The sequence below is a fragment of the Tyto alba genome, unplaced genomic scaffold (assembly GCF_018691265.1).
Source record: "Tyto alba isolate M040663 unplaced genomic scaffold, T.alba_DEE_v4.0 Super-Scaffold_33, whole genome shotgun sequence".
Lineage (NCBI taxonomy): Eukaryota > Metazoa > Chordata > Aves > Strigiformes > Tytonidae > Tyto > Tyto alba.
In genome coordinates this window covers 17,998,469-18,012,754 of record NW_024881308.1, presented here as the reverse complement: position 1 = coordinate 18,012,754, position 14,286 = coordinate 17,998,469, and the positions used below count along the sequence as shown (strand labels likewise).

The following is a 14,286-nucleotide window of genomic DNA, read 5'->3' as shown; positions in this document are numbered from 1 at the left end:
TTCCCCGCCTCTTCCGGTAAGCCCGCCCGGTCCTGCGCCCTGCGGCGACAGACCAGACTTCCCGCGGAGCAGCGGTAAACTTTATTAGCTAAAGGGGCGGCAGCGAGCGCCCGAGGAGCCGCTGCAGCGTCCCCGGGCGTGGGGTGGGGGGGAGGGGAGGGCGGTAAGAAACGGGGCGGACGCCCCTCTACAGCAGCTGCTGGAGTTCCTCGAAGTTGAGCAGGTTGTTGGCCGTCTCAGACCAGGCTGCGTGGGTCGCACCGTCCATCTCCGAGGCGAGGCTGTTGGTGCTGTCCAGAGTGTGGTTTGTGCCCCCGATGACTGCACGGCATTCAGGGCACTTACTCCTCTCCATCGCTCCCCCACACTCCCCAATCACATAGATATGCCCATTTCTGCACTTGAACCAGTGGCCACGGGGACAGCCAATAGCACGGACAATCTGCACCCGCTCAGCTTCAGAGATCCCCAGCCGTGACACTGGCAAGGCAGCGCAGAGCCTCTCCAGGTCAGCCTTCACTACAGCCTCATCCTTCTCTGTGAATTTCTTTGTCCCTTCAAGGATCTCACGTGCACTGGCAACCTCCGCTGCAAGTGCTGGGGTGAGCAACCCACTTGCATCTTTGCACCTTGCCAAGAGACTCATCAAATAAGTCAGTCTCTGCATCTCACACTGCAGGTCAGAGAGCTCCTGGCCTGTAAAACTGAGGCGTGGCTTATCCAGCCACTCCTGGACTTCATCCAGCCTCCTTCTCAACATTTTCCTCTCATTCACATCAATTTTGCTCAGAGAATTAGTTAGGTCCGCTACACGTTCATAGAAATTAAGCTGGTTCTCTATTAGTCCGATTGTCCTTGTGGAGAGATCAGAAGCTCTTAGTTTATCTTCTAGCATGAGGAACTTAAGGGGTACATTCCTCTGCAGAACAGCATTCATTGTCAGTGCAGCCTGCAGTCTTTGTCTGCTAGACTCAATTTCCTGTGCTGGGCCTTGGATTTTCTCTTTCACCTTTTCTATCTCATCTAGCCGCCTTTTCACTATGGTGCCATATCTCAAATTCTTTCTGATAGGTGTCTGACAGATTGGGCATACCTTCAGTTTGATGACATCATCGTCTTCATCCATATAATGGTCAAGGCCTTTGGACTCAAAGACATGGCCACAGTCTTCAAGCTGTACAAATCGAGCGTCTGGGTCTTCTTCAAAGCCAAAAAAGATCTGGGTGAGTTCCTCACGGTCACAAACAAGGCATTTCTTTGGACAGGGCTCTCCACACAATCCAATACAGGGATGACCACAGCACAGTAGCTTAGCACATGGTACATTGCAACGAGGCCTATTGCATGGTTCGGAACAAAGATTGGTACACTGGTAGTGCTGGCACCGCCACTCACATGGCTCAGCACATGGAACACAGCGCTCTCCACATTTCTTTTTACACTTACTGTGGATACAGTGGTTCTGACAGTCAAGCTGGCAAGGAGGGCATTCTGTAGTACAAGGCTGCTCACACTTGTGGGAGCAGACCAAGAAGCGCTTGCATGGGCTGTTACATGGTTTATGGAATCTTCCTTCAAAGCAGGTATGACAGGAACCTGAGCATACATGACCACACTCCAGTGTGACAGAACACTCAGTCTTACATTCCACAGGCTTCTCATGTTTCATCTCCTCGGTGATCCAGCATTTAACTTGCTGGTTGTGGCCACATTTCAGCATGACTGTAACCAGTTCAGGACACCGCATAGTGCATTCCTGCCCACAGAATTTATTGCATGTGTGCCCACAGTTCAACTTTTTCTGGCAAGGTTCTTGACAAAGAAACTCGCTGTCTGAAGTAGAGCATGGCACCATCTGCAGGTGGCCACACTTAGAAATAGTTTTCTCCACTATCACCATGCACGGTCCACAGGGCTCATAACATGACCGTGGACAGCGGTGCCCATCTGCACAAAGCACCTTTTGACAAGGCTTCAGACACTGGTATTCTTTGTGCTGTGTATCATATGGGTGACATGCCCTTGTGCAAACATGTCCGCAGCTCAACCTAAATTCACAGGGACGACTACAGCCTCCTTCTGGGACTTTGCTGAAGTCTGCTGCTGTAGATACCAGTGTCTTGGTTTCAGGGTGGTTTTGACAGCAAAGCACCAATGAGCAGCCGATATGACCTTTTTCACGAAGGGTATGAATGATCTTGCTCCAGAGAGGAACCTTGCCAAGCATTCTCATATTTCCAATACAATACAGCCCTTTCTTAGCTCTGGATAATGCTACACATATCCGATTAGGGATCTGTAAGAACCCAGTTTTCTCCTCTTTGTTGCTCCGCACAAGTGACAGCAGAATAATGTCATTCTCCTCCCCCTGGTACTTATCTACTACATGAACCTTCACACCTGCAAAGGTCTTGGCTGGCATGAGCTTACGCAGGCAGAAAAGTTGTCCAGTATAAGTAGTGAGAATGGTGATCTGAGAAGGTAGATAATCCTGACACAAGAAGTATTTGCACAGTTCCACTACAAACTGGGCCTCATGTAGGTTCTGGTGGCTCTTCCCTTCCTGGATCTCTTGCTCAGGAAAATCATGTTCCACAAAGAAGAGGTTAGATAAGATCCCCTGAAACAAGAGAAAGGAATATCAAAAACAGAATGCTCGCTTCTGTCAGTACAGCCTGTTTCCATGTCCCCAATTATCCAGTGACACTAAGACTCTTAAGGAGAGGACTACAGTATGCAGTTACTGCATACTTAGGTGATTTCCTCTTAGATTTCCATAGTGTATTCATCAGATAGGAATTTAAGCTTGTTAATTGCATTTCAGCTTATTAGCAACATTTCAGTATCCTGATACGAAATCAGTTCCTGTGGATGATTTTATTCCCTATCTTTACAGAATTGTTTCTACTGCACTTTTTCAGGCTATAGGAAAGAGAAGATTAAGTGCTAGTAACATTTCTCAAAGCAACATAGTTCCATTTCACATTCATGGCAGGAGCAGTATCTTGTTTTGGCCATGTGGGAAAAAAGATAGTAAGTTACCAGTGCACATGAGTTAGCACTTGCTTAAAACTGCATAGCCAAAAACACGTCTTCTCTGGTACTGCAGCAAAAACATGAAGCAGCAAGGAGAACTGCTTTTCCACCATGAAAACTAGAAACACTAGGGACTCCACTAGTTACTTACCAGCTCTAGGGGTGTAGACTTGTCTGCTCACCTGTTCAAAAATTCCATTTGCTTTGAGTTAGCGGGGAGCTTTATTTTTTGCCTATTAACCAGAATTGTTCTACCCTTAAATTCTTGGGCTGCATGCCAAAACTCAGAGACTGTTTTTATCAGGAAAGAACAGTTTTTGTAGATCAAACACATCTCCAATATTTTCCAAGGTGTCCATAGTGGCATAGTGTCCACTGCTGTACAATTTAATTCAGTGATCACCTATGCTGATTACTGTACTAGAGGGGAGGGTTCAATTTTGATGCCGTTTGGTATCTCAGGTTTATTTCAAGGCCAGAGGAAACCATAAGAGTATCCAGAGTAGTTTCTCATAGGAGAAATGGGGTAAAATTTTGTGGTCTTCTAAGTTGTTGTGAATTTGGGGTGAGGTTTTTCTTGTTGGTTCTTTCCTTGTTTGGTCGGGGTTTGGGTTTTTTGTTTGTTTATTTGTTTAACTAAAGCATCTTCTACAAAATACCTGATCTGGATTTCAAGATCTGGATTTTCAAGAGGATCTGCCACTTTCCCAGATAGCTTATTCTAGTAACTAAATCATCTTCAGTAATAATTTTCTTGTCTGACTTCAGCATTCTGCTATAGTTTTCAGTACACCTTCCTCATCCAGTTAAAGATCTTTTAAGTAATTAGTACTGTTTTTTCATGAAGAGAGATCTACATGGACTAAGCTAATATAATCCTCTTTCTGCAATTACCTCCAATTCTTTCTCCCAGGGTATTCACTCACTCGTGTTTCAGAGATTCAAGGCCTAGCTCTAATACAGCATAGCAGTGTAACCTTGGCTCAGACTTCTGGGGAATAGTAAGTTGTGACAGAGAGCTGCAAGCAAGTCTGAAGAACACAGCTATGCAAGATAAGAAAGGTAAAATCAGAGATATTATTGTTAATAGTTCAAAAATGAAAAAAAAAAAAAAGCACAGAGATAGGAAATTCTAATTAGCGTGGGGAAAAAACAAATCAGAAAATAGGGAGTGTTAAGATGGAGACTCAGTAACATTAAAGTAAGATGCAGAGGCTGACACTTCTGACTGATACCTGCCTAAGACTCTTCAAGCGTCATATGGTGCAATATGCATACTAATGCTTATAACTTACTAAATTCTAGCTGTTTATTGTGAGTGTTAGCCAATAAGTAATTGCTTTATACTTTTAAGCTGAACAGCTCTTGTTTGCAGATGTTTTGTATTAGTAAAATGCCCAGAGAACCCAAGGAAGGAGGCAGGGTTCCAGTAATCAAGTCACCTATCTTATGTTGGAGTTTCACATATTATGCTTTAAGTCTTTCATTTAAGATTTCTTCCTAGCTTTCAATCTCCTACAATTGTTTTGGTCCCTCTTCCATTTTTCACTGTTCTTTTGAAGTCATCAGTACTGGATCCATTTCCAGTGTCGATCATTGCTAATGCCAGAAGAACTACAAATTACTTGCCTAATTTTATGTCACACATTTCCTTGATTCAGTTATAAATTTCAATAACTGAGCTTCATCTAAGAATTTGAAATCCTTAAACATTATTTTTTTCAGAAACTCATTTTAGCCAGTAACAAGGGACAAAAGCAATTGCTTGGATTGCTGAAAACTCACTTTTATGTTCTCATACTTCAGGACAGAGGGATGGTTCTCCAGCTCCTGGTATATATGAGGACTGAGAAGCTGGGCAATTTCAGGACGCATGCGGTGCTGAAACACAAAGCAGCTTCATCAGTCTTGAGGAAGGAGCACAACATTTCCCTGTCAATACTCCGTTGTTACACTGTACAGACTGTGGCTAAATACAAGACAAAGATGACTTTCCTGTAGTAGTCAAGAAGGGAGTACCTCCCAATCCCCACCCTCTCATGCCCCATCGCTGCCACCACCAGCAATTATAGGGAGCGTAGAAGCACAGCCTCTTCAAGAAAATTATTTGACATGGTGGTTGTAATAAGAATGCTGGTTTCAGTGCAAATCCAAGAACGCTGTTCTAGATAACAAAAGCCAGCACCTCACCCTAACCACTACATGAGGTCTTCTAGGTAGTTTTAATACAGGACTGCTGGAGGTAGATTTAACTTCTCCAGGCATCAAGATAAATGATTATAGCAATTCAGCAGAAAGCAGCCTGAGAAGACATGTGCTGTCAGTCTCCAGAGTTCTGGAAGTTTCAGACATCGCAATAAGCCATGTTCATTGCACTAAAACACGGAGGACCCACAGTTCTGCAGATGACATCACTGAATAACTGGAAATATACTGGAACACTGTGGCAGTTTGACAGCTCTTATCCTTCTTCTCAGGAATTAAATAGCACATTCTTTTAAGCTGCACTGAGAGTAGAAATATAAATTTAAGTATACTACAAGCTTAAGACACCTAAATGCAAATGCAATGGATTTTTTTATAGCTCTTCCTCACTTGGTATTTCAGACGGACAAAGGGGAAATTGATTTTCACCAGCCGTTCAAAGAGTGACACTTCCAGATTGAAGTTCTTGGCCAGGTCATATACATTTGCACTAGGCCGCAGCTGAAAGAAAAGGGATAGGAGGTCCATGTTTTAGCACTTTTTCTATGTATTTGTAAGATTTTTTTATTCATCAGTTTTTCTGTCACTGGTTCCCCATAGAAAGGCCAGAGATTGGATTCTTGCAGAAGTGATAATTATCAAAGTTAGAAATTATCACAATTGAAATGGATGCAAGCACATGCAAAATTGTTTCAGTTAAACTAAAAGACAAGTCCCACAGGAGCTCTACTCCAAAACTACAGGAGACGAGACCTGTGATATTTGTGGAAGCTGGGGAGCAATATGTCTTGGCAACCTTTCACATACGGTGTTCGGTTAAAGAGGTTCTAGTTCATTTGCACAAGTTAGAGGCGTCGGTCATGGATGTTACCTGCTGATGATCTCCAATGAGGATGAGATGCTGGCAGGCTTTACTCAGAGTAGTAATGGTGTGAGCCTCAAGCACCTCTGCTGCCTCTTCTACAATGACAATTCGCGGCTCTACTTTTTGCAAGATCTGACGGTATTTGGCAGCACCTGAGCAAGGAGCGAAGACAAACCTTAGGAGAATATAATTACATGCAGGCAGTAGAACAAACGTTTTTGTAGAGGGGAGTAGGCTGTGTCCAGAAAAGACCGGGGCTCTTCCCAAGATTCCCCATTTCAAGAATCAGCTTTTTGGTCATTAAAAGAGCACCATACCAAGGACGGCTTCTGTGTGACAAGTTATAAGGGGATAGCAGGTAGGGATTTGAGTCCTATGCCTGCCTTGGCCATTTCCTGATGCTGTCTTCAGACATAAGATATCTACTCAATACATTGATCAACACATATAAATAAACCTACAGTTGTCTCTCCAAAGGATCATATTACAATGACCTTTACACTACAATCACCAGAAGGTGATGTGGGGATAGCAGTGCAGATATTAGCTGTGCTTTACTCAGGCACAAGTGAAGCGTTTCTATTAGAAGAATGCTGCTCAAAATGGAAAGAGTACAAGTGTGCACAGAAACTGCTCATGCAGTTAATTGACAACAACTCACACGATAGCCACATTTTCAAAGGGAATTGGAGATTAAGAAGGTTACAGACTAATGCAGAGCCTGACCCAGGCTGTCAAGCAGCACATGATACTAATCTTTTGACATGTTCCTTTAACCATTACTTGATGCAGTGCAATACTGGTTTGCTTCCCAACTGCTGTGTACCTGTAGTTGTCATCCCCACAAGTTGGGCTTCCTTGAGAATGCAGAGATCTTCCTGCAGCCTCAGTTCTGTCAGCCTTTCTGCTGCTGCCTGGTACTGCTGTTCACTCTGCAGAATCCTCCGTCGAATAAAACCCTGGTAGGTCTGCAGCCAAAGCCTAAGAAGAAAGCGCCATTATCACACACAGCGAACAAAACAGCATAGTGATCCAAAAGTTCTGAGTGGATTCAGTTCAAAACTTCTACTGTGTCTTTTGGGCAAGAGCTTATTAGCATCTGTACAACACACACAGCGGAGATGACAGCACTACCTGTGCAGTGCAGGGAAGCTAAGAACAAGGATGTTCAAATAAAGTGCTGAATAGATATGGATAGAAACACTGTGGCTTGACAGAAAGAGTTTGCAAACTGGAACAGTTCTAGGAAACATTTGCCTGGTGGACCCTGCAAAATAGCTCCGTCACCTGTAAAGCTTCCAGCGGGAGTTCAGGTCAAGTTGCCATAGATCTTGAATAGCCTTGGCCTCTAACTCTGTCATTGCACTCAGTTTACGGAGCTCAACCTTCATCTTCTGTTTCATTTTTTTCCTCTGGGCAGAAGTTACCTGCAGGAAAAAAAAGCTACCCAATAAGCAGTTAAAGCACAAAGATTCTTCTGTATTGGCATTTCCGTGTTTTTTTTTTTACACAGTCAAGCAGAGCTAGAGCTTGCTAATGCATGCAGTTACCTCCCACTGCATAGTCTTCTGTTGTGGTTGAACTGTTCCTTCTTCCTGGTCCTCCAGCTTCATAGCCAACAGCACACTGGCTAATTCATGAACAGCTCTGTGCTCTTCCTCCTTCCTTCCCTGTGGCTTTGCTGCCTCTTCATCCTCAATCACTCTGTCAGCTTGAATCAGGTCAGCCTCCTCTGGGATCTCCAAAAGCTCCTCTTCTGCTTCACCATCCCAATCCTCCTCTCTCTCCTGCTGACCACCTGTGAGAGTCACCAGTAAGCCACAGCCACTCCAGCAGAATCACAGTGCAGCAGTCAGATGACTATGTGGAAATTAAGGTTAATCTTTCCACTACCTTACAGTATCATGCACCTTTCAGTGTCTGTTAAACAGCAGTGTCTCTTTTCTGGCACACATTCACTGCTTAGGCAAACATACCTGTAGTGGATGGGGGGGAGGGGGAGGTATCTGTTGGTTGCTTGCTTGCTTTTTTTTACCTGGATTCTCAACCCCTACATCCTCCGCAGTATTCTGGATGAAGACAGTTACACCAAGTCCCAGCCACTCCAGAATCACTGAGTGTTGTGAAGCACTGTAGTAAAACTCCTCATCGTCCTAATATAAGGAAAGTCAAATCAGCCAGGCCTATTGCACTTCAGAGCCTTAGGATGATGCTAAAGCAGTGCATTGCAGCAGCAAGCAACTAGGACAAGTCCCCTGAGAAACCTCTAGAGCTACAAAGTCTAAGCAGCCTCAGATCTTCAGAAAGAGCATCCCTCCCCCTCTTCAGAGGTTTTCATCCAGGCACTTGTATTTTCATGCTGGTAAAGATCACTTAGAATCTCCGCAGTTTAAAATAGCAAAATTTAAAGCCCCTGCCCGCCCCAGCCAGTACAGACTACTGTCACTTGGCACAGCTGGCTATTCACTCCCTCACTTTCCTGGTAGCCAAGTGATGCTAAAAAGAACTGTGCTTGGGGAACCTCAGACTCATTAGCAGAAAGAGTAGTAAGCACACACTGGGACTGCTCGACTCAGAAGAAAGGGACCTCTCTTACCAGACCATTCATCAGACTGTTCCAGTGCTGGGGTGCGATGCATGCTTCCAAGTGGCGCTCATGTAGAACTCCATATGTTGTGCACTCTAAGTGCTTCGCTCCTTCATGGAGCTTCTGCTCTGCCTGTTTCATCTCACTGATTATCTACTCATAACAAAGAGAAGAGAGGTAGCATCATACTCAGAGAAACAAAGGTTAGAAACAGCAGGACAAGAAACTGATTAAGTGAACAAGGATAGAAGAATTAAGAGGCTGACTTCAGTATAAGGTGAAAGAACAGGCATGAAGGAAGTTTAGTTAGCTCCAGTGCACAGGCAGCCCAGTCCCATCATCTCCCCTGAAGTCTACACGTACATTCATATAGGCTCTGCGGAGATGCATTGGCAAATTGTATCGGAATTCACACTTCTTCCTCAGCTCCCTCAAGGTGAATTGCTTCAGGACCTCACTGCTACTTCTGCCCCCAACACGCACCATCCCGTGTTTTTGGAATGCATATATTCCTAAGAATGAGAGAGAAATATTAGTACTAAGGAGGCAAGTGCTCTTTTCTGCAATAGGATGAGGGGCAGAGAGAACACCCTTTGTTTGTAAATGCTACACTGGATTGGTCTGAATGAAGTTTTCTTACAGTGTATCAGTGGGGCTAGTCACTAGAAAAAGCCAAAAGGGCAGGTCATCAAGCCAGAATGTGGGCAGAGTGAGTTATACTATAATTTCTACCTGACCCTCCATCCTTGTACAATACTCTTACCTTCTAAGAACTGATCCAGTGCGTGGTTAGTGTAGCAGACTATAAGGATGGGAGATTTCTGGACAGTGCTTTGCCACACATGCTTATTAGTCAAGAGAGCCTGAACAATCTTCAAACCCACATACGTCTTCCCTGCAAAACAAACTCAGAATTAGAAGGGGGTAATCCACCCCTTACAGAGTGCATTGAAACATAGGAATCATCAAAACTAGATGCAAGACTTCCTTCTAGGCTGCAAATCAGGTCTATGCCAAGAGAGCTGATCCCAGAGGTAACTAGTTTACAAAATGTAAACAAAGTAGCGTGACACTGTCTTTCTGGCCTGTAGTTGGCCAAAGCCATGCTCTGCAAGAATGTCATCTTTTGGTTAATACACTGGACCTGGACCCAGGGTTTCCTCCGCCACTGCATCCCCCATCCCACTCTGATACTGGCTTCAATACATGACATTTGGCCGCCCATGAAACATCCACATACTAGTAGAATACAAGCAGTGGTGCTTGCTGAGTTCAGGTACCATTTAAAACAATTACAGTCAATCTTGCAACACTTATTCACAGAGAGGATTATGGCTGAATGCTCCCAACATTCTAACATGCTATGAAGACAAGCAGAACTGTTATACAGCAAGAGGTACCATTTTTTTTACCCTAATACACAAGCAGAGCCAACAGTGCAGTTGGTGTCTACTTGCAACTAGGCTAGCAATGCATAAGATCAGATATAGGTATTTGAGGATATTTTAACCTTCTCCACAGCTCATGCTAACTGGGCTATTCAGGCATCAATTAGGCATGAGGCTAAAGCTTTGGAGACAGTATAGCTGGCTTTCTCTGAAGTTAATCTCCCTAAACGGGGGGAATCAAGAATTGACACACTAAATGACAGACTTAAAACAAATGTTTCTCACCAGTCCCAGGAGGTCCTTGGATAACAGCCAGCTCCTTCGTGAGTGCAAGACTCAATGCCTGCATCTGAGACTCATCTAATCTCAAAGTTTCCATTGAAAACCACTGCTTGGGATCTAGAACGTGGACACTGTGCCTTCTCAAACCATCAGGGTACATCTCTTCATCTGACGAGGGATCTTCCATCAAGGGTGCAAAGTTGTATGCAGTATCCACTGTCAGGTATGTTGGCTTCTTCACCTGCACATCACATTCCACAATGTACTTCTGGAATGGGATATCTTCTTCCTGCATTTCCTGCAACCCTTCTAACACATGCCGATAGGCCTCAAAGTAGGCAGTTGTCTCTACCATGAGGAAGGAGTCTGAGGGCTGAACCTCTGCCAGCAGTGCCTGGCTCTGTGCATTAAAACATAGCTGCACAACCCCATGGGCAAGATCTACATTATCACGATTAGAAACGGTGGCAAAAAGGCATGTTTCAAAGTGATCTTTGGACATGCAGATCAGGGATCCGTATAGCAACCGTCTGGAATTCTGCCATCGTACAAACTTCAGTGGTTTTATGTCAAACTGGACCTTGTAAACAATACCAGTTGGGGAACAGAGAGGGGTAATAATCCGCGTGTCAAAGTAGATTCTGATATCATTAAATTTTTTCTTTCTCAAACCTTTGTCCTCAAAGCTCTGCAAAAGTTCCAAGATACCTTCCCTTAAAGGCCTCATAAAGTCTTCTCTCAAAAGCCGGAAATGAGTGTCAAGATAAATGTTAGTGCTCTCATATCTTCCCGAAACAATATTTGGACGTAGAAAGGGTTTCTTCTCATGGTGTACCTCATTATATGTTGGATAAATGGTCATTGTGCGATACGTTTCTTCTTGATTATCAGCCTGAGGCTTCATAAGGATATAGTTATCAGCCCTCAGTGTGCCTTCACGTCTCTTCTCCTGCAGGTGCTGCACAAGCATCTGGACTTTGTTTAGATTCTTCTCTGTTTCTTCTGTGATGTCCACACCAGAAGCTCTCAGGGCATTTATGGCTGCTGGCAAGACTGTCAAGAGAATGGAAATTTTCTGCACAGAGCTGGCTGGGAAAACACTGATCAGATCCTGAAGAAGTGAAATGATGTTGCTAATATGCACAGGATACTGATGACGTGCAGCAGGGACTGCTTCCATCATCATGTCAGACACATACTGTGGCAGACAGATCTTGAGAAAATTGGATTCCTTTACCACTCCAAGAAGCTGTTGGACACTCTGTCTATCCATTCGGGAACTACATGCTTTTTTAAGCACCTGGCAAATGAGCTGAAGGAAACTAGGTTTCATAGCTGTTTGAGAAAGAAGTTCTTTCAAACCCAAACTAGAAGCAAGTGTGATGACAACTTCTGAAGGGTCTTTCTGGAGGAGAGTTTCTAGGAACTTATAGCCAATTCTTTTGACTTGCTGAGGCTGCTCACTGAGCTGGGCACCACCTGGGGTAGAGTTCCAGTAGAAATTTGGATTCTCCTGAGGTTGCATCCTCCTTCCCCTACCTTCATTTTCCTGCCCGTTCCTCAGCCCTCTGGCTCCTTCCTGGGCTTGCCCACCTTGATACCTCCTTCCCCTAGTTTCATTTTCTTGCTCATTCCAGGGTCCCCTAGCCCTCTCATGTGCTTGCCCACCTTGATACCTCCTTCCCCCACCTTCATTTTCTTGCTCATTCCAGGGTCCTCTGGCCTTCTCATGTGCTTGTCCACCTTGATATCTCCTTCCCCTACCTTCATTTTCTTGATCGTTCCAGGGTCCTCTGGCCTTCTCATGTGCTTGCCCACCTTGATACCTCCTTCCCCCACCTTCATTTTCTTGCTCATTCCAGGGTCCTCTGGCCTTCTCATGTGCTTGTCCACCTTGATATCTCCTTCCCCTACCTTCATTTTCTTGCTCGTTCCAGGGTCCTCTGGCCTTCTCATGTGCTTGTCCACCTTGAAACCTCCTTCCCCTACCTTCATTTTCTTGCTCATTCCAGGATCCTGTGGCCCTCTCATGTGCTTGTCCACCTTGATGCTTCATTCTTCTTCCCTCATTCTCCTGTTCATTCCAGAAGCCTGTGGCTCCACTGTTGGCCTGTCCACCTTGGCTTCTTGGTTTATTCTTGCTCGATTGAGAAACCCTCCAACTACCAATTCTCTCATCTCTTTGCCCAGGTAGAAGAGTATAATTACTGGCTTGGGGGCTTGCCCCTAACTGAGCTGCTTGGCCTGACACATTATTTGTTCTGTTTCTGCTTCTTCGTATAAAGCCAGTATCCCAATGATCTGCATTCCCTAAAAAAAAAAAAATAAATAAAGGACACTCCTTAATTATAAGTCAACCACATTAACCTGCCTTCTCACAAAAATGCATGAGCATTTTGGCCTGATAGTTGGCGTACTTTGGATGTTTGGCATGAAGTTAGAAAGATACCACTCTATTTGCACTCAGACTTTCAAATTGGTGTTTCTTTTTTACCCGAGACTGCCATGCCTAGAGTTCACTTAAGCTGCTACGCCATGAAGACACTAAAAAACTAAACCCTTTTCCACAGAAGAAAAAGCAGAATTAAGGAAGACCAAAGATTAAGTTTCCTGCGCAGGACAGGATTTCCTCAGGAGTTAGCTGTCATTGAAATAATGACAAAGGCAGCAGCCCGACTGACTGTATATAGCACAATTAAAACACAGAACTTCAGGACAAAGCCAGGCTTCTCAGAGTAGCAGGAAACATATACCAGATAGCCTTTGTCACGCTCTCAACAGAATACTTAGGGAAGCACTGAGTACTAGCAGAAACAGTTAGCAAAGAGATTGCTGCAGTGCATCACCACCTCATGGCCCCAACCAGACTCCAGGGACAAATAAGGAAATGCTGAAATTTAGGCTTCAAAGGAAATTTCACTACACGCAGTCTGAGAAGCCTCCCCTGTACCTGCATCATCCCCCATGCATTTCACAGCTTTCTGCCCTGTGTTCACTAGGCGACCCTCACCTCTCCCTCCAGCTCGAGGCTGCCGGGAGCAAGGCTCCTGCCCGGCACCATCCATCGCTGGGCCCGGTGACTCCTCTGCGGGGCGTCGCAGCTCTCCGGGGCGATGGCACCGTTCTGTGCTGGGGGCTGCACCGCTCCTGCGCCCGAACACAGGCGCCCTCTCAGCGTTCAGTGTCAGCGACCCGGCGGCACTGCTCTCCCCGGACGGGCCGGGAGCCGCTGGACCCGCCCCGCCACCGACGAAAGTTTCACTTTCCAGTTCCCTGCAAAGCCCGCCCCCGCGGCCAGCGCCCCCCCACCCTCCCCCGGCCCCGCTCCGGGCCCCCGCGGCCAGCGCCCCCCCACCCTCCCCCGGCCCCGCTCCGGGCCCCTGCGGCCAGCGCCCCCCCACCCTCCCCCGGCCCCGCTCCGGGCCCCCGCGGCCAGCGCCCCCCCACCCTCCCCCGGCCCCGCTCCGGGCCCCTGCGGCCAGCGCCCCCCCACCCTCCCCCGGCCCCGCTCCGGGCCCCAGCGCCCCCCCCCCCCCCACCCCCGCCCGCCCGCCCGCCAGCGGCCAGCGCCCCACCCCCCCACCCCACCCCACCCCACCCCCCCCCCCCCCCGCCCGCCCGCCAGCGGCCAGCGCCCCCCCGCCCTCCCCCGGCCCCGCTCCGGGCCCCAGCGGCCAGCGCCCCCCCCCGGTCCCGGTCCCGGTCCCGGCCAGCGCCCCCCGGCCCCGGTCGTTACCGGAGCCTCTCTTCCTTCCTCCGGTACCAGCCGCCCCCCGGCGGAAGAGCAGCCAGCACGGTACTACCGCTGAGCGGCCACCCAGCGCCGCCGCTTTCGGTTTCATTTCCGCCCGGCGGGGCGGGGGCGGCCATCACCCCGCCCACAGGCGTGGCCCGCGGCCGGCCCCGCCCGTGTACGGCCGCTG

General features: G+C 46.8%; 1 protein-coding gene and 1 long non-coding RNA gene across 4 annotated transcripts; one reads left to right on the top strand and one right to left on the bottom strand.

The window, feature by feature from the left end:
• Positions 1-24: 24 nt before the first annotated feature.
• Positions 25-10,476, top strand: LOC116963634. Of its 2 annotated transcripts, none has more exons than XR_006166096.1 (4): positions 25-74; positions 1,072-1,223; positions 3,950-4,098; positions 10,370-10,476. It is a non-coding gene; the product is annotated as an uncharacterized LOC116963634 (long non-coding RNA). The 2 variants fall into 2 exon arrangements; XR_004408313.2 differs by lacking the exon at positions 10,370-10,476 and adding an exon at positions 4,843-4,928.
• Positions 65-14,282, bottom strand: ZNFX1 (zinc finger NFX1-type containing 1). Of its 2 annotated transcripts, XM_042801032.1 has the most exons (14): positions 14,100-14,248; positions 13,374-13,510; positions 10,367-12,673; positions 9,457-9,588; positions 9,057-9,205; positions 8,703-8,846; positions 8,142-8,259; positions 7,657-7,904; positions 7,394-7,533; positions 6,933-7,087; positions 6,113-6,258; positions 5,632-5,742; positions 4,822-4,917; positions 65-2,620 (listed from the first exon to the last, which is right to left on the bottom strand). In XM_042801032.1, the coding sequence occupies exons 1-14, from the start codon at positions 14,231-14,233 to the stop codon at positions 188-190; spliced, it is 6,450 nt and encodes a 2,149-aa protein (XP_042656966.1). In that variant the 5' UTR covers positions 14,234-14,248; the 3' UTR covers positions 65-187. The 2 variants fall into 2 exon arrangements, with proteins under 2 accessions (XP_042656966.1, XP_042656967.1); XM_042801033.1 differs by lacking the exon at positions 13,374-13,510 and having other exon boundaries at positions 14,100-14,282.
• Between the last annotated feature and the right edge of the window lie 4 nt (positions 14,283-14,286).